Source organism: Anser anser (assembly GCF_964211835.1).
Source record: "Anser anser genome assembly, chromosome: 5".
Lineage (NCBI taxonomy): Eukaryota > Metazoa > Chordata > Aves > Anseriformes > Anatidae > Anser > Anser anser.
In genome coordinates, this window is record NC_139725.1 from 54,953,725 (window position 1) to 54,974,753 (window position 21,029).

The window sequence follows — 21,029 nt, forward strand, 5'->3', positions numbered from 1 at the left end:
TCAAAAGCAGACTACATAATAATAAAAAGGAGTTGCCATATCTACAAAAAAAAAAAAAGTAGATTTACTGTTGCTTAGTTGTTTTATGCATTTATGCAAATGTAATTGAGAGCACTGTTGTATGTTTCATATTTGGCATGCTCACCGCTGCTTTCCAGAGCTGAAGTTAAAGAGACACCTAGTTATTCTCCATGTCATTAGAGGCTTTTACCTGTAGTAAGCAAGACGCAAACCAGTGATCAGCTAACAAGTAACGGATATTTTGTTTCCATTTCCCAAATCCCTGTTGTGTCCACTGTATATCAACATCAAAAAAATAAATAATTTTCTTAAGGTATCAGAAAATGAGAGAATAAAACAATATCTATATGACAGTAATGGTGTACAACTGAATCAGACAATGAAGTTATTCAGGGTTACTGCATTATGCAAGAGAGTAGGATGCAAAAGGCATGACAAATTTCTGTTTGAAGATGGGAAGACTTTAGTGGGAAAATCATACAAAATTCCTAAAGATTATTGCTCTTGGAAGAGAAATAGCACATTTGTACATGTGTTCAACATTCACAAACAATATGTAGATAAAAAAATAATTTATAAAAGTCCTGCAAGTGTGAACAATTTATAGCTAGCATAATTCATGGTAGCAGTGAAAAAAAGGATGTTGAAAGACTAACACACAAAATGACTATTTCAAGAATGTAAAAGCACCCTATAACAGAATATCCATATCTCATCTTAGTTTGGAAAACAGAAAATGTACCCACTTCTGGCACAAAGAACCAATATCTCCCATGCAAATAGCCACCAGGACAGCAAATTCAGATTGCAGGACTCTGTACTCAGTTGCAGTTTTTAACATGATCTGATGGAGCACCATCTCCTTTTTTCCTCTTTAATTTCTTTCTTCCTCTTTCCAAGGCTGTGTTTCATTCCAAAGGTGTCAATATAGTAAGAAGAAACAAGGATGAAGGAGACCTGACCATGCATACATGACTTTGCCACAAGTATGCTGTGTGAGTTTGATCTAGTTACTTTCCTTCTCTGTGCCTCAGCTTTTCTCTCTGTGAAATGAAGTCAACAACAAACTCCTGGGCAAAAGCAGGATCTCAGTGTACTCTGCAGTGAATAAAAATACTTGTTCTTGCATGTCAAGCTATTTGTCTTTATTTGATTTGCAAAACCTCATCAGTTAGATCTGATTCAGGGAAAAACAAATCACAGCTAATTCAGTGTGGCCTCGGCCATTGTCTTAATCTTCACCAGAAAAGGAATAGAGGTGTTTCAGTCAACAATGACAACAGTGAGATTCCTGCTTAATCCATTTATAATTTAGACCTCAAACCATGCTTTATAAAACCATTCCTATTAGTGTGCATTCTATATTATCTGTTAAGTAAAGAATCACTAAAAATCTATCCCTAAAAACTGTCTTTCTGAAGTTATAAAATATCTCAGGGCTGATATAGGAACTACAGGGTAAAGAATGTGCCTTTTGTTGTGTGAGAACTCAGGCTTCTTGACTGCACATTTTTTTCCAGATTTAACAATTTTAAATATATTATTGTGGTAACATTATTGAACGCTTGTCCTTCACTTGTAAATTCTTTCACTTTAAGCTGAGACTAGAAAGAAGAAAGATTTCCTGGAAAATTTAGAGCTCAGACATAAATGAAACTAAAGGAAATAGGTTGCATATCTTTGGGAGGATATTACATTTATAAAGGGTTGATATTTTGCCAATCTCTATTTCTCTTGTCCTCGGTACTAGACTGAGGAAAAGGACTTCTGACTATGGAAAATAAGACTGCTTCTGGCATATACTGGTTTATTACTCTCATTATATGTTCCTTCTGGTTTGTGTTCTTTTTATTTCTCAAATAATTATTTTATGGCACCAATTGTTACAAAACGTTAGCCTTACATTTACAACTGGAGAAATACTCTCGAGGCAGTTTCTTTATATGTCCCTTACACAGAAGATAACAATGCGCTGATAGAGAACAGCAGAAATTTTATCAAAACTGATCATTTCTTTTGGTTATAGAATATTCTGTAACAAAGTAAAAATTAAATAAACCTAGACAAAATGCAGAGTAAATACAGTAAAGCAAATAGAACTTAGATGATGTTTCATTTTATAGATAGCATTATCATTAAAAAGGGCAATGAAAAACATTATTAAAAAATTTATAAATAAGTAGCAGGAGAGAAACCAATTAGAAACAGTACAGAAAAAGAAAGAATTTTAAAACTTAGCAATGTTTATAATGCTGGAGGGGGGAACCAAACAAAGAACTGTGAATTGACACTATCTATGTATAAAACAGACAGAAATTCAGACAAATAAACATATATTAAATTTAAAAAAAAAAAAAAAAAGTGACCAGAGAAAGGGGTTCTGGTTTCTTTGTCAGAAGACAAACAAAGTAAAAATACCGGAAAGTTTTTGCATGTGACAGGAAACCGATAGCAGACAATAAATACCCATATGTGGATGTGTATAAATAAAAGCAACAGAACTGTTAGTTATCAGTCATATACAAGAGAAGTAAACATGATATCTTTCCATTAAAATGGCATAAAACAAGAGAAAGTACTAAGACTGAAAATAAGAGCTTGCTTCTGCAGTTAGGAAAAAAAAAATCAGCTTGCTGAGATTAAAACAAAATCAAAGATCAAACAGCAGGTAGATTTCTAACCACGGTAATGAGTCTAGAAGGCATGTGGATTGGTTTTTATTTGTTATTTTGACAACCACCAACTTCTCCCTCGGTTATTGCAAGCACCTAAAGCTTCCATCAAGACCAGTTCAAAGCTTTAAAAACAGCAGGCACCTCTAAGTATCAGAGCTCAGTCTGAAACTGTTAGTAGCAAAAGACGCTAAAAATTTTATACTATACTATAAAGTTTTTTAGTTATCAGAGTACCTCTTTTTTTTATACTGATGTATATGTTTTTGTACTGATATAAGGTTTTTATACTTGCTCATGCGTTTATTGTATGTATTTCCCTTGTATCTGTCCGTTTTCCTGTTCACTATTCATATCTAGATGCCACGTGTAGAGATATATAGATATCAAATACAGAGATCATATGTAGGTAGATTCTACACACACTCAGAAACATATGGAACTGTTTTCTCTTTCTGGATCATCCATATGTGAACAATTCTCAAAAAGACTTGGTTGGTGGTTCAATTTTGAATTCCCCAATCACAGGCATTTAATCTTCAACGTCTCACCATCATTTCAAACTCACTGTTGTTAAAAAATAAGTTGTTCATTTTGATATATATCCGTCTCACAGCAAACTGTCTGTTTTTCTTAATAAATATCCCTTTCAGCCAGAAGACAGAATAATTTATTTCATCCATTCAGATAACCATAAGAACGTACTGCCTTAATACACAGACTGTTTCTCCCTTTCTTGTTTTCTTTCCTGTATACACAGGCAGCCCCTTCCCTGAAATGAACTCTCAGATCTAGCTAGGATTCGTACAGGAAGTAAAATTACTTTACTAGCCTCAGGAAAGTCTTTAAAAATACATTTTAAAGTGTAATATCACTAACATGATAGCAAAATATTCTGTTTACTCACTGACTATTAAGAATCTATGTGCGTTTTCACTGCACCAAACGTTTCACACTGCAGTAAAAGAAAACATAATGAGGTGGTGTAAATTACCAACTGAACATTGTCTTCATGTCAAAACAGGTAAAGAATGTTGGACGTATTATGATACAAACTTCCTGGCTATATTGAAATCTGTCAGACTGTTAGGCATCCTTTAAAAATTGGAAGGATTCAGGCTTTTTTAACAGCAGTTTGAGGGGAACATTTTCTAGATTGAAAGATATTATTTCAGGACCAAAAATGATGGCTTTTGAAAGGGACATCTTGGATAATCCAATGCAAACAACTGCTTCAAGCAGTGATGGCTTTATATTGAACTTGCCACAACTGTAGTTAGCCATTCCTTAAAGACATCTAATTATTTCTCCTCTAATCTGTTTGGCAAACTGTCATGCTGTCTGATGAACCTCAGTGTTAAAGAAGATGCTGGTGAAATTAATCTTTCTTCCAATTAAAGTTCTGGCCATTACATCTGCCCACTACAAATATTTGCTCCTTTCTTTGTTGATTTCACACATTATGATGGCTATATATTGTTTTTCTCTCTTTAAGCTAAAAAGGTCCTTCTACAATTCTCTCACTTCCTTTCAATGAATCTATTTACACCATGCTATACTTAAGTTACAGACAGACCAGTACAATATAAAATGACAGTGATACCTTCCTAGCTCTTTGAAAAATGCTTTTGTTTAAATTTAAGTATATATTGTATTTTTTGTAACACCATCAGATAAGATCTCAGTTTTTGTTTGCATTGAGTACAGAATCATCCTCCCTGAATATATTTTATTTTGCTGTATGCAAAATAGATTTCTCCTCCGTATTCTCACCTTTTGTGCTGTTGATAGCGGAACAGAAAACCGTCTTGTTTTGTGTTTTATGTAGTAGTTTCTCAACTCTGTATTTTAGTTGCTGGGTGTATACACCTGTCACTGGAATAACTTCAAATGTAGAGTCTTATTGAATATTTCAAATTTTTTACATATGGGGCTTTTTCTTTACAATATCAAAGAAGGGCTACACTATGATCTTGGGGAAGGCAAAATCTCTGACCTTCCTAACACTGGGAAAGAAAGAAATTGTATTCATTTCTTGATCAAGACTTTTACATTCAGTGGAAAGCTGTCCCAGTGATGAAAGTTTTGCCTCAATCTTCAGAGTGTCCAAGATTTCATGTAATGTATGTTCTAAAACAGCTGACAGAATTCTCTGTGCTATAGTAATTGGGTGATGGACAACACTGAGCCAGTACTTTGTCAATAGAGAGTGAGGTTATGAGGATTTTGAGCGTTAAGCAAGGGAATAGGCTTGGCTTTAACTCTTGTAAATTACTGCTGTATATTTTAGCTCTGCACACTCTGGCTACTGTTCCAATGGGAAAAAAATCACCACAGTTAAAAAATAAATATTTTGGCAGTTTCTAGCTAATTGTTGACTACTGATACTTCTGTGTGTAGTAAAATTTGTTCTGTGGAGAAAACCTTTCTGGTTTATGTGCCCTGGTACAGAAGGTGCTGGACAAGATGCCTGTCTCCACAGAGAAGTCTACATATGTTCACCTGCTGACTTGAAGGCAGAAATGCATACTTGAAGTGCACATGAAGAGAGTAAAAATAATTTCATCTTTTTCTTGTCAGTCTTGTGCCAGCTCAGTGTGCTATCAGCTCACTGAAGAGCAGAGGTAGCAATAGTAAAGGTGGTATGAGGGGAGAACTGCAGATAGCTGTGTAGTTGAGACACAACAACAAAACAACAAGATTAGGAGAAAAGGAGAAAAGGATTGCAATCTCAGTTCCAACAAGCTCCTAGGCTGGCTCAGCCCATCCTGTCCAGCCACACACGAGGATGGGATAGACTAACATAAAGAGTGTGAAATAGATGAAAGGCTCCATCTGCACTAATGAAGTCTGATGAGCTTATTTTTCTAAGGGATAAAGCTAACCACAGAGTACAGTATGGAGTACAAACTTGTAAAACCAGCTAATATACCTTAAAACTTTGTGCCTGTGTATGTCCATGGCTGATGAGATCCTTTCGAGGGATAAAGGATGCACCTCTGCAAGGATGAAGTTAGTTTCTGATACTCTTATTCTATTGACAAAATATTTTTGCTCTGCCAAGGAGATTGCACTGCCCTGTAACTGTTTTGTTTTGTTTTATTTTGTTTTGTTTTGTTTTCTTTCTCTCTAAGATATGCATAAGGGTATCCCAAACCCCAAATTAATTATTTTTATGTCTTTCTCCCATATGAGGTCTCAGATATAGTTTCTGTGTGACTCTATTTTTTACCCTCAGATTTTAGCTACCAGGAGTTCTTAGGGAACTTGAGCTGTTATACTGTTGACTTGTTCTGTGTTTCTCATCACAGAAGCAGATTCTCCAGATTCTTTCGATATTGAAGCTCTCTCTGAATAAAAGGTGTTAGATTAGTACATAAACAAGCGCTAGGGAGCTATGTGTACTCCTAGCCAGGACAGAACTTCAAGGATTCCTTGCTGCTTCAAGGATTTCTAGTCTTTGCAGAGCTGCTTGCAGGCTGCTGAAGGTTGAAGCACTCTGTTTCTGTGTTCAATAGACAAAAGGGGTTTCTTACCAAGCTTAAATTCTTAATCTCAGTGTGTTTTTCCCAGTAGCCCAGTCCTTGAATGTGTTCATTATTCATGTCTCAGGATCCATGATAGTTATGTGTTTTATTGGAAAAAAAATTAATATATATATATATATATCATAATATCTCAAATTCTGGAAAAGGATCTATGAAGATTATTTTCCTGATTCAGTTGTTGCAGTCACTGTCTTTGACGCCCTGGTTCCTGTAATGAGTCTCAAAGAAAATCTCCCAATGTCCACAAATTTCCATGAAGCAGCATGCTTCCCGAGGATGACAAATTGTTGGGACCCACATTCCTTATTCTGTACTCACCACTAAAGAATTTTTAGATGAAACAGTGAGTACAGTTGTTAACACTTTGAATGATCTTACACAGAAAACCATATGAGATTCTTTTCTTTCCAATTTCCAATGCAAATACTTAAATAAAACAAGACAAAAATAAAAAGAAGATTTAGTCTCTCAGAAGAAATCACTAAGATCTGCCAAAACCCAATTGCTGTAATTTTCAGGGACTATTGTGATGCCTGTGGAGATTTGGATCAGGGTGGTTTTGGAAGCAAACAAGCTAAGTAAAAATTATTTGCAGTTTGGTTTTCTCAGGGAGAAGAAGGAGTGAGAAGACAATGAGTCTGGATTTGCACAACGATGGGGCTTCTGTTCTGAAATTACTTTTGGAATAGCATCAGGGCAGATTCTATTCCAACAGGTTCTGGTTGGATATAATGGGTAGACTTCACTCTTACAAAAAGAATTCTGACTTCTTAAAAATAAAATTTGCATCTTGCATTTAGATGACCCTTGAAGTAAGTAGAAAAGATGGGAAAATGGAGAATCATCCTAATTTCAGCCATCCAAGATGCACCTCTGAGGCACAGAAATGTGAAAAGTAGAGTTGTTCTAATAATAGATTTCTTTTGTTTAACAGTGTATCCAGGCAAAAAATGTAAAAAGCATGAAAACAAGCAAGAAAAACAGAGTGCAAATACTAAAATTTTTAATGGTGATTATAACACATATCACAGAATCACAGAATGGATGAGGTTGGAAGGAACCTCTGAAGATCACCTAGTCCAAACCTCCTGCCAAGCAGGATCACCTAGAGCACATTGTGCAGGATGGCTTCCAGGTGGGTTTTGAATATCTCCAGAGAAGGAGATACTCCGCAACCTCTCTGAGTTATATATAGAGAGAATTGTGAGGACAAGATTTTTCTAGCGATTTTTTTCATAAGAAATCAGTTTTGTACAATGAAGGTAGTTAACTCAGAAAATAGAACAATGTCACTGTATGTCAGACTTATATTTATAATGCAAATGAGATCAGATAATTTGACAGTGATTAGTGTACGGATAAAATCTATGAATTCTACAGACTCTCTACTCTTAAGGTCCAAAGAATAAAGAATATAAGGAGTCATTTCTGCCAGCTAAAGGAGAGGAAGCATCACAGAACTTTTGTAGCCATTTTAACTACCCAAGTTACCTCTTGGTGAAAAATATGCAAACCAAGATCTAACACAAAAAAGGTTTCTGCATCAAGCAAAGAAGTTATGATCTAAGGGAAGAATAAACAACCCTGGACCGATTACTACCAGAGTCTAAACAAATGACTAAGAAAGGCGGGATAAAAGTAAAGTGGACAAGACTGGTAAAGAACTGGAAAGAACTGCTGGTATTTATCCTAGGAAAGCACAAGTTCATGGAATAGCAAAGGACTGACTAGCCATTGTTACTGCTCCACATCTTCACTTCTCTGATGTCTTTATGTCCTTCACGATTCCCTAGCTGTGGCTGGGCATGTGAACTACAGCAAAAGCTGTGGTGACAAAGTAACCTTTTTGATACAGTAGGTAGTGTTTCAGTAGTAAAAGGAAAGCAAGTGGAAAAGGCATGGAGGTATTCTGTGCCTGTAGAGCCAGATAGGCAGAGTGTATCTCAGATAGCCAAACTTCTGGAGAGACTTGAAGAAGCAGTGTCTGCCTCTCACCCCTTACACCTAAGCACTGTTTTGTAAACCACCCCTCATTCTCCTCTTCCTGTTTCTGTTCTTCAATTCCCCCATAAAATTAAAAATCTGCATTATTAGAAGCAAACTTTTGCAACCTAAGTGACATCATTATCTTCAAGTACCAGTAAATGGGCTTTCTGAAGCTAATGTGTGCTTTTCAGTTCGTATGTATTCAGGCAGATAATCTTGAATTAGCCCATTGTAATTCTAGAGAAAAAGCAGGTGGTTTTATAGTCTTCTTACCATATTATAGTGATCTCTACTTGCTTCACATAAATGTAGACAAATTGGTAAATGAGGTCTCATGGAAGTAAGCACTACACCAGAAGCAGAAGAAAATGGGTCCCTTAGGAATCCTAAAAAATAGGCATAACTTCTTTAAAAGAAGAAAACAAAGAACAAGAAATACCCAGTCTATTTCCATAAGGGACTGCTCAAAGGAATAATAAAAAAGATAGACAAGAGAAAGGAGCAGCCACAGAATAAAGCACAGAATTTAAATTGCCTAGTGGTGGAAGTAACTTTTTTTTCCTTCTTGATCTGTTCAGTGTATAAAAAAGAGATGTAGTTTTGGGGGCCTTTTTTTTTTTTTTTTTTTTTTTTTTTAACTCTTTAGCCTCAAAAACAGAAGATGCTTTGCCTTCCTTGCTTTTGCTGGGGTCTTTCCTGAAAAAAACTTGGAGCTCTGATGTGCGCGACTAAGGAGAGAAGTCTTCAGAAACCCGAAGCCCCGAATTAGCTGTTTGTGAACTGCCGGAGTAAGTTTCAACGAGGTAAAAGGCGTGCTTCAAACCCCCCCGCTAGACCTCCCTCCTCCCGCAGCCTTCCCAAAAGCCTTCCCAAAAGCCTTCCCTCGCCGCGATCGCACAGGGTGCGCAAGGTGCCGGCTCCTCTTTCAGCCCTCACAGCGCCAGCACTGAGCAAGGGGCTGCCCTGGGCAGCCTTCCTCTTCCTTCTCCTCCTTCTCCTTTCCTCCTCCTCCTCCTCCCGCCCCTGCAGCGCTGCGGGCGGGGGTGCCGACGCCTCCTCCTCCTCCTCCTCTTCTTCCTCCCCGGCCATGGGGCTGCGCGCCGCCGGGCTCCTCGGCTGCTGCTGCTGCTGCTGCTGCCTGCTGCCCCTCGTCCTCCCCGCAGCCCCAGGTACCGGCCGGGGGGCGGCGGGGAGCGGGGTGGGAAACTTGGCGGAGTTTGTTGGGGCCGGGCTGAGGGCGGCGCGGGGAGCCCACCCGCGGCGAACCCGAATTCTCCCGGTGCTTCCCCTGAAGCTCGCTCCGGTTGAGGGTCCTGGCTCTCTGTAAGGAGCATATTCCTCACCCCCCGTCTGGGGGGTATCTCCACTGCCCCTCGAGGAGGGTGTCAGTGGTGGCATCGTACCGCTGAACGCGCTTGGTGCTGGTAGTTGGAAACAAACGGAAAAAAAAAAAAAAAAAAAAAGAGACCGAGACCTCTTCTTTGTAACTTCAGTTATTCGTGTACCATTTAATCAAAATGACGATTTCTTTTTTCATCCGACGTAACGTTGAAATGAATTTAACACAAGTAAGTTGTTTTGCATGGATTTTTTTCTCTGATTAAAGGTATTTCTGAGGTTCAAGTAGTTCTAAAATAATGCAACTGGAGTCGCATGTTGTGAAATGGCAGCTATGGATCTGCTCTGAAGTTTCTATTTTCAAGTAGTGTATAGCAGTGTTTTACTTTACATATGCTACCGTGTTTTACTATGAATCCTTTTGCAGTCCATTCTCTACATCATTCCACTCATCCTATAGAAACACTCTGTGGCATGCTCCTGATTAGGTTCACTTAACATTTGGGAAACATCAAAAAGATATTTTAATACCCATAACAAAAACAATCAGAATACTATGCAGTCTGGTTTCTTCTTACTATACAGTGTGGTTTCTTTTAAAACACCAATAATATGTAGAGGACATAATATATATATATATTTATTTATTTTTTCTGAGTGCTGATTTTTCTATTTTGATATTAAAAATCTCTTTTTCTAGGTGTGAACTGTAAAACTGGCTGCCACCCAGTGAATGGATTTTGTGAATTTCCCAGTGAATGCAGGTAAAAAATCTGTCAGACATGCTTGTTAGCTCGGGAACAGACTTCTACAGTAATTCATTGTCCTTGTAAAATAGACAGAAACTGAAATAATTTGTCCTCTGAAAATACGGTACTGTAATGAAGCAGCACTCTATTAGCATACAGTAACTGGAGTCATAGAGCTTGGACATCTAGATGCTTTTTTAGCCTAATTATTCCAGTAAGAAAAGACTTTACATTGGTTAACATTTATTAACTTTTTGTCACTGAATTAAACAGTTTTCTTCAGATGAACTGCTTCTAGTATCCTGGAAGCACTGATGGTATCTTTTTGTTCCAATGTGCTGTATAGTCCAAATTCATATCTGAAAGTTTATTTATTTTGCCTTGAAAAGCAGAACATCCTTGTAATTATGTTTATTAAAAATAAACTATGCCTCTATCTTGTCTTTTATCTCTTTCAGGTGTCAGCCTGGTTGGCAGGGTGCTCTTTGTAATCAGTGTGTTCCTTTCCCTGGGTGTTTGCATGGCAGCTGTGCCAAACCCTGGCAGTGCATCTGTGAAGAGGGCTGGGTTGGCAGCCTCTGTGACATAGGTTTGCACATCTTTTCTTATCCTTGAGCAAGTGAGGTGAAACAGCCCCATCTGGTGCTGGAGACTTGCAAAAATCCTTCTGGATAAATATTTTAAAAAAATACTCTGGACAGCAGCATGTAAGCCTGGAACTTCTATAATTTAGACAAATTAATGCAGTGTCTTTGGTAACTGGGCATATGTGCAAGCAGCACATAACCTCATATTTTTTTAAATATTGACCATTGTGGACAATGCTAACAAAAAAAAAAAAAAACAAACTGCTCACTTGAAGTCATATAAGTCTTTTTGATAAAAAACACACATCTTTGTATTAGATAATTTGAAATATTTACCTGACACAATATATATATATAGTAATTTCTGTACAGAAAGATATGAGCTTAATAATAATGCTTCTTATTAGACTAATATTTATTCGTCAACCCAGTGATGATTCAGTGGAGTAGCATTAGTATAACTGAGAAAAAGGTCTGCCCAAGCAGGCTACTGCTTTCCTCCCAGACCTGAGGGAATAAGCACAGAGTGCGCTTGCTCACCACTTTCCTGTCAGAATGAGTCAGCTTAGCATAAGTAATTTGAAGAACTGGACTTCGCTGAGCTGGTTTGTTTTGGCTGACATGGACAGATGAGCGTTCAGCCAAGATATCCGAGGGGACAGAAGCTGCATGAGCATCCAGGAGCATGCACCAGTTCAGCCTGCATAATTGCAGCTGGAAGAGGACAAGTGTCCAGGACCTTGTTCTCTCTGCTTCAAATTCAGGCTTTTGTTGTTATACAGTTTCTAATTTGTAGAGCATGGCTGTGGTCTGTCAGTGAATACCCAAAAGAGTAGTTAATTACAATGCAGCATGAATTGGATAAAATTTTCAAGATGACTGAAAGACTCGGTGTTTCTGGTAGTGCATCCTTGCAGTGGCATGGAGCTTGGTGCAAGGTGCTCAGGTAATCACTCATCTTCTCATCAGATTTTGCAGTCTGTATGCATCAGCTGCACACACAGGCATATTCCTTTGTTTAAAGCTAGTCCTGGTATGTTTGCAGGAACTGCAGTAGCACTGGTGCAGATGTGACTGTAAGCATTCAGAGATAAGTACATTAATTATGTTTTTCTAGCTTCTCTCACTGATGTCTTCATACCTGGGACAAACAACTGGATTTTCATTATAATTAGTAAAGGGGAATGGGTCCCTCTGAATGGGTCTGTGGTCTACAATCATAGATTTCTGAAATTAGACAGAAAAATGCCCAACTGCCAACTTAGGAGGCTCAGCTCTATCACTTGTCAGTGACCACAAAGAACCAGATTTTTTAAAGGTACCATCTACACAACTAAATTAATATGAAGTTTTCTAGTTGGACATACTTAAAAAAATAATAATAATAAAAATCTAAGCGCTTAGCTGAATTTCTAAGCACTTAAATATTTCTGAGCTTTGTACCTTCCTCTCTTACAACTGGTATTTAGGATGGAAAACAGTTCTTTTGGACCTATACCGCTACCTTTATGGAAAAATAATAGTTTAATACATAATCGTTATGATAGTTTTATAAGACAAAATAGATATTCCTCGTTTAAGTCCAGAAACTATTACTTTTTGCAACGCTCAGTGTTACCTCAGAGTCTTCTTTGCCAATTTGCATTTAGATCCCCATGAAGATGTACCAAGAATTCTCAGCCAAAAAGGAATAACTATCTGTTCATGTGGAGGGACACATTATATTGAAAGTCTTACATCTCAGTGGATTTACCTATTCTAAATGCAACAAGGGATCAAGAGTCCTAGTTTCCTCACCACTGGAAGGTTGTTCTTCTGACCCATGAAAGCACTGTAACCAAAAATGGGGTTAATTGCTCAAACACTGGTCTCCACATCCTTTGCCAAAAGGTTGTGTTGGTTTTGGTTTCCTGGCTGTATAAAGTCATTACAGACTGCTATAACTCATTAACAGGTACCACTAAATGAAACTTGATGAGGTTAAGAAAAAGGACAAAAGGACAAGGACAAAATGATGGTTCCCATTCATTTGGGGGCCATTGTTATATACACATAACTATCTTTTAAATATAGAAATACAAACATATCAATTTTTACCATGCAATATGAGATTCCTTGCCTCCCTCTTCTAATACTGTATTTTTGTGTGTGATGACAGGAGACCAAAACTGTCATAATTTCACTTGCAAATGTCATTAACTGACATTTTGTAGCTACTGGAAACAATTTTTAGCTTCAGGCATGTAATGAGATAAGCCTTGTTAGAAAGCTACGTTTATATTGTTTCTGTGGAGGTTGACAGAAGGTCATTAGTTTGGGGGTTTTCTTGTCATGCTTCCTTTTTGCTACTATAGAAAGTGTAATATTTGCCAGGGGATTTCTGGCATAGCCACTGTTTTAATGTTGCCAGCTGTCAGCAAATACCAACTCACCAGGATGGCAAAACCCAGATATGGGTCCAAAATTCACTTGGCCACTGCTGTTAACATCTGAAATTTCTGTAAAATATAGATACGGTCTCAGCACCTTATTTGCTTGCTAAACACCAGAGAAAAAGAGGTAACTTTGAATGGTGGTGTTCTCTTTCTCCATTTTCTAGGAAAGTTAGTGTACAATCTCCTTAGTATGGGTCATGGAACTTCCTTTCTGTAACAGTTTGAGGTTATCAAGTGATTTTCTAGTGCCTCTGATTGTGTAGCTTTTATATTTACCATAGGCTATCTGGTTTTCAGCTCAGATGAAGAATGACATACCTTATAATTTATAGGCTTGCAGATTATAGGTTGTGTTTGATCCACTGTAAATATATAGGCCAGGATTACTGGTATCATTTATGACTATTATTGCAACCACTTGGACAGGCATGGCACTTAAAGAGAGAAATTGGTGTTGATGCTGATGATTAACCTCTTTGCCGCGGGCTGCACCACCTGCCTGCCTGAATGCCATGGTATCTTATCCTCTGGAAACATTCTTGAAATCAGGTATATGTACACCTGGAACCAGGATGCACAGAGCAGGATTTCCCTCATTCATGATTATTTTGGTCCTTGTGAAAACTGGAGCTTACACTCATAGCACTTGCAAAGTGGATGTCTTATAATGAGAAGAGGCAAACATATTAGAAAATAGAGCTCTTTATCCAAGGAAGATTATATTCAAAAGCTAAGACTATTGAAGTGTTTTGCTGTGGTTAAAATTTTGCAGTAGCTCATGATATCATCTACCTTTCATGTTATGCTGTGGGAACTAGAATATAAATGCCCTTAAATCCTTTTTCATCTTTTCAGAAAGTGTGTTTATGCACGGGAGTGTTAGAGGCATCATATAACTTGCAGCCAGCTCTTCAGTGCAGCTGCTTCATTAGTTGGCTAAAATATGCACTTTTTTGTTTATTTAATTTTAATTATTTTAAAAATTTGCTAATTGTTCAAGTGGGAAGTCACTCAGCAGGGAAACAGTAAAGAAAATGAGATGTGTGACTGGGTGAAAACACACCATACAGCCCTCTCTTCTGGTACAGTTACGTAAGGGTTAGATGCAGCCAAGCCAAAAGATGAAATCTTAAGAGACTTTGTAATTTGCTGATCTCTGTTGTTATGAAATGTTTGTTCATAAGCACATAATGACAGGTTGTTGGGCAGGGAGCGGGGAGAATTCCCTGTTCCGTTTTACTTTATCAGAATTCTGTTCATGGATAAGCCAAGGCTGTAAAAGGATGACTATACCCATTAGAAGTTCTTTCTCCCCTACTATTTTATTGATAATATAAATTATTTATAGACTGGAAGAATTCAAAACCATTTTGTAAGTTGGAGCTAGGAAGAGAAACAAGCTCAAAATGCTTGTAATAATTGAACAATCTGTTCTTCATTTTAACAGAGGGAGTAATAAATCAAAACTTGTAAAATGCAGGATGAATGATCATTAAAGCTACATTTTATTTAAACTATTCTTTACTACTTACAGATTCTTTCTCCTAACTTTATTTGAGCCCTGGCTCTGGTCATCTGCTGACAGTCTAGATTTCATTTTATTGAAAAGTGTTTTAATACAACTAAAAAAAATATGTTTTGTTTGTTTTTAAACAGATATTCACCCATGTTCTGCAAAGCCCTGCATCAATAACTCAACATGTATAGAGACTGGTGATGGAGGATATATTTGTCTGTGTGCCCAAGGATTTACAGGAAAAAACTGCCACCTCAAAAAAGGACCTTGCATTATTAATGGGTAAATATTGATTTCTGATGTGAATTTAAAATCTACATTCCTACTGAACATTCTTCAGATTTCTTAGCTAAGTGGAAATATTTCTTGCTAAAATATGTAATTCTTCTGCTAGGACAATTATTTAGTTGCTGATATTTTTAGCAAACTTCACAAATCTGTTCTGTTATTCTGAAAATTTTACACATTAACAATACGAGTTCATGCACATAATTTGAGTACTAAACGTGATAGTTTACACACTTTGTTGTGATGAATTTATGCCTTGCCATGATTTTAGTAAGTAGTAACCTGCCATCCCATGTTCTCACCTCTAGTGAGGGATAATTTTAGGTAAAATCAAGGTACAGTAATAAGAACGGTAACCAACCCACAAGCTCTCTGCACAAAATCACCTAGTTCACCAGCCTGTCATTTTCTTACCATATATATGATGGTATGTCAACGGTTTACTGAGGGAGACAATCTCAATTCCACCAGAAGAGGATGTGGGAGGGGATTTCCTTCCATTCTCTAAGAGAAGTAAGATGTTAGAACAGTGTTGGGAGCAGGTTGAAGGTGATAATTCCCCTCTGCTCAACACTGGTGAGAAACATCTGGAGTACTGGGTCCAGTTCTGTTTTCCACTACATGAGGAGGAGGTCATACTGGAGAGAGTCCAGCACAGGCCCATGAAGATGACAAAGGGACTGGAGCACCCCTCCTATGAGGAGAGGCTGAGAGAGCTGGATTATTTAGCCTGGAGAAGAGCAGGCTCTGTGGGATCTTTTCCATGTGGATAAATACCTGATGAGGGAAGCAAAGAAGATGGAGCCAGGCTCTTCTCAGAGGTGCCCAGCGACAGGGCAAAAGGCAATGGCAACAAACTGAAATGCTTACAGAAATGTAACTGGTAGGACAACGTGGAAAGAAAAAAAAAAAAGGGGGGGGGGGGGATAATGTTTTAGTTTTAAAAAATTTGTGAATTGTTTTGGTTGAAATCTAGAATTATCTATTGTCTTCTGGTTCATCAAGGATCTAATCCCATAACCACGCAGAATGTCCTTCTGGTGGATGCAAGCCTGATAAAGATATCACCTTAAAATGACAGTTTTCTCTTTTACCAAGATTTCCTTATTTCTCTGTAGCTCCCTATTAATACCTTCTGGTTCTCTTTTTGCTCAGCAATAGATAATTATTAATATTCAGACCTTTCTTTTGGCTAAATCTTCCTGAAGTCCTGTACACTCTTTTTTAAGGAAAGTATATTGTCATTAATTCCTTTCACTGTCTGGCAAGAATTAATGATTCTTACAACTTTATGTCAGTGGAAGTTTTTTCCCATTTCTTTTAAGTGGGAGCCAGTAACAGTTCTGAGATTACTTTCAGCATCTAGCTGCTCTGAGTTGCCTATTTCTCTTCATTGACCAAGAGGATTTTTAAGTTGTTTACAAACGTCTTGTATGACATCCAAGGTACTTGCCTAACATAGGTGTTGTGAATAGCTTGGTTTCTCCACTTTTTGTCTGTTGAGCAAATATTTCAGTAATTCAGTGCGGGTGTATAGTAACTATCACAAAGGACAGGTGACATACAGTATCAATGGAATAACACAGGTTAGTTCCACGTAAAATTCTCATGTTTTTAAACTGATGAAACTATACTTTTGTGATAATACTCTCAGTTCAAACTGAATACTCATGAGCTAGTTTGGAAATCATGAAAAAAAATCATAACAAATCAACATTCTTGAAACAGCAATTCCTTTTTTCTAGGAAGTTGTGTCCTTCTGAGGATAATGAGCAGAAGACAGCTGTAGTGGAACAAGAGTGTTCTCACTATAAGCAGTACATGTCTACTAATATTTTATAGTCCGCTGGAGAGTGCACCTCAAATCCTGGAAAGAGACCTTATCATAAGAGGTCATCTCACTTTCATCCCACTTCTGTATCCCACCTCTCTGTATCAGTGGCATGGTTAAAAATGTTGATATTACTAAATACTGCCAGTGGTTCCTAAGTTAATATTCATAGATAGTACCAAGACAATTCACAAATCAAAGTAATTTTTCTGGTGTCTTTACAAAATCTAGCAGGTGTATCTGTGTTAGTGACATCTGTGTGATGTTTTGAAGATTTGGTCTCAAGCAGAGAACCAGAAGGTGCTTTCTGAAATGAAGGCAGAGTATCTGGAAAGCGAAGAAGTGGTAGGTCCATGTTTCCACAGTAAGTTCTTCATGCACCACCCTTGCTGAACATGCCTTAAATGCCAGAAATATAAAGTAACTGAATGTATTCAAGGAGATTACTAATATCATATTCACTTAAGCATATTAAAACATAGGTAAATGAGATTCATTAGTAAATAATACATTTTTCAAAATTTTTCATGTTTCTTCTAAGCAGTTTTTATTTTTTTATACTTTTGAGAAAGTGTAAAAAAAAATTTTATATAAAAATTAGGAAAAAAATCATTTTACACTTACATTCTCCAGCAATTTCTTCCAATTTCCCTGGAAATTCCCTACATTTCTGCAATTTGACTTGCACATGAGGGTTCCAATTTCTGCATATTGCCAGATCCAAAACAGTTAGTCTGATTTTCCATGAGACCTGTAAAGCCAAGAGAGGGTGCAAGACTCTCCAAGACAGATCATAACCATTCAATAACTCAAGGACTGTCCAGCTACAGGTTCCATGTTTTGCTTAAAGCATACGGAGAGGCTGGTGATTGTAGCAAAACTCCTCATTTGCACAAGCACCTCGTGTTGTCACCAGACTGTCCTAATAAGTGCTATGGCAAAGTCCAGCTACCACTCATTTTGCTTTCATAATACAGTTTCCAGATTTCCAGTGTGTTCTTTTGGTAACATTTTTTTTCCAGATAACAATTACAGTGAAGGACAAAATGAGAGGACAGAGAGGGTTTGTGTGTGTGTGTGTATAAGTAGTGAAAAAAACAGGCAGACGACCACTTTACCACAGTAGTCCATCTCTCCTTATGAGTGGCCACCAATTGTTTCAAACCGCAGAAAACCCAGAGTTGCTCAGGGTGGTCTGTACGATAGCTACTCCCATAGAAACAACTGGGCACTTGAGAAGCTCAGCCTTATTCCACCAGTAGTCAGGGGCCATTTGTAGTCAGGAGCTTATTTTATTTTCACTGTTGCTTCACTCAAGGCATCAACAGATTTCTTAAACCTCTGTATCCCAATATAAGAACCTGTAATGGCCACTGACAAATGTGAAATGTCAGCTTTCACAAAGCTGCAGATGTTCAGTACCTCTAAGGATTTCCCCTGGAAATGTAACATGTAAAAAATGCTTGGACTTTTCAGCTGTATCCTCGTACTGTGTTGTATGTCTTTAGAGATTTATAACTGTTAGGAAAACTAGTCAGATAGGCTTGTTGTCAGCTTTGTCAAGTGTAATGTTGCCTTTCATTGCCTCAGATCCATTTTTAAAAGGTAAGTTTTAAATGCTTTGTTCATGTACAATGAATTGCCATGAAAGTGGCTTTGATCTTTACTTGTAAACACATAACCCCAGGCCCCTTTTCAGCCAACAAGACCAGTTAAAGGACCACATCTGCTTTGAATAGCTCCACTGAATTGGCAGCTTCTGTGCCTTTCTGTCAGTAGGTGGCCCTATCTTTTGGCCATACACCTGGTAAGGCACAGTGACATTGCAAAGGTGAAAAAAATAAAGTGACTTGACATCACTTAAAACATAGTACCAGGCTATTAATAATTAAGTTCTCAAAAGGTTCGGAAACATTTGGTTTCCTCTTGTCTTGTTCTCACATTACAGCTACTTTGCTAATGCTGACACCATCTCATTTATATTTTTATTATAGTTTTTTTTTTTTTTCAAAATTCTTTGCTCAACAACAGTTTGCAGAAAATTATCTGTTTATCTTTACATTTTTTATATGTCATGGAGCAATACAGAGGCAAAATAAAAGCAATCCGCTTCGCATCTCACTGCTATTGCAGTGTTTTGCTCTGCCAATACCATACAGAGACTATTTTATGAATAATCAAGTGGAAAAAAAATTCTTGCTGCTAATGTCATTGTTCAGTCTTGTCTAAACAGTAGCTCAGCTAAATAGCTCTAAGCTTATGAAAACATTAGGAAACATAATTTGGAAAAATATTTGAAATAACTTAAAATCACTTCACGGCTCTTCAGGTTGGATTGATATAGTGGTGTATTAATCCTGTCTGAAGGGTCAGCAGAAGATACCATAATCTGTATTAACAAAGCTGTTGAATAAATTCATTCTTGATTCAACTTGACTGATTTAGTAGATTTGCATTAGGTTTTGGCTCTTCTGAAGAAAACCATTTCCTTTTATTATACAAAGTGTTTCCTAATAGCTTCTTTCCTTGGACTGTGATTCAGTTCTGTGTATGTATGTGTTCGTTCTCTATTCTAGCTCTCCCTGCCAGAATGGAGGAACATGCATCGATGACAATGGTTTTGCACCCCATGCTTCCTGTCTGTGCCCTTCTGGTTTTGCTGGCAACTTCTGTGAAATAGATAGAGATGACTGTGAATCCAACCCATGTGAAAATGGAGGAACGTGTACAGATATTGGTGCGGGTTTCAGCTGTTTTTGTCCCCATGGCTATACGGGAAAGCTCTGCAGCAGCCGTGTCATATTCTGTGCAAGTGGCCCATGTGAGAATGGAGGGACGTGCAGCGAACACCCACAGGGAGGATTTGAATGCATCTGTAAGCCAGAATTTGTTGGTGCAACCTGCAAACATCCCAGCAAAAACACAAGTCTCTTTGGAGTGAATACAGGCACAAAGCGTATGCAGAATTACAAGCAACCCCCAAAAGCTCATCACAGATCAGTGCATCATCAAGAACAGGAAATCCTGAAAATAACAGTGAAAGAAACAATCCAAAATGCAGATCCCTTGCTCAGTAAAAGCCAAGTGATATGTTTTGTTGTACTGGGCTTACTTACATGTCTTGTTGTCTTGGGTACAACTGGGATAGTATTTTTTTCAAAATGTGAAATGTGGCTTGCTAATGCCAAATATAGTCATCTTCTACGCAAGAAAAAGAACTTTTTTCTGAAGTCTAGCAATGGGGAAAACCTCTCTGTTAATATTATCTTCCCAGAGAAGATCAAATTGACTAATTACACTAAGAACTACACTGCCATCTAAGTCCTTGAAAGCTTACAAGCAACTTGCAACTTTTCATAGCAATATGAAAAATAGATTGAACTTGTTACCTGTGGTTGGCCTCAATATTTGTGGGTACATTTGGTGTAGCTTGTGCTGAGTGATAATGAAGAAAATTTTAATGTATATGTATTGCTAATGATTTTTTCATTCCCCCAAATAAATGTAAAAAATAATAATTAAAAAAGAAAAAAAAAAGACAAAAAAAAAAGACTAAAGATCAGGGAATGTTAATCTGATTTACTTTCAAGGCAGCTATTTTTTGTAAAATAAAATGTAATTTACCACTGGAACTGTTTTGCAGCTTTCTTGTCTTGTGCTTAGTTTATTTGGTAAATATAGTACCTGTAAATTAATCAATTATGCTTTATTATTTTATTTTATTTTGAATAAACAGCAGATAAGGGCTATACTGGTTTAATTATTGATTTGTAAATGCTATACTTCAGAAAACTTGTCATAACTGTCCCTGTCTAATTCTTCTTCCATCTATGATAAATAAAAACATTAGCAATTGAGATCAACAGGAACAAACTTGCACTGGTATCTCACCTATCCAATCAGTTTTGCTAATTTTGCACACCTATAAGGTAAGTTACTCTTCCTATAGAATCTAATAAGTCTTTGTGATATTAATTTCAGGTTACAGGTCTCTATTGCTTTGGATGGTGCCTCCATAAATTGTTTATCTACCAACATATTAAAAAGATGTTTAATAT

General features: G+C 37.3%; 1 protein-coding gene across 1 annotated transcript; it reads left to right on the forward strand.

Moving 5' to 3' along the window:
• Window positions 1-8,892: 8,892 nt before the first annotated feature.
• DLK1 (delta like non-canonical Notch ligand 1) lies at window positions 8,893-20,599 on the forward strand. The gene is made up of 5 exons (XM_083840135.1): window positions 8,893-9,396; window positions 10,266-10,329; window positions 10,773-10,903; window positions 14,993-15,134; window positions 19,548-20,599. Exons 1-5 carry the CDS (start codon window positions 9,315-9,317, stop codon window positions 20,290-20,292), a joined length of 1,164 nt encoding a protein of 387 aa, XP_083696261.1. The 5' UTR covers window positions 8,893-9,314; the 3' UTR covers window positions 20,293-20,599.
• The last annotated feature ends 430 nt before the right edge of the window (window positions 20,600-21,029 follow it).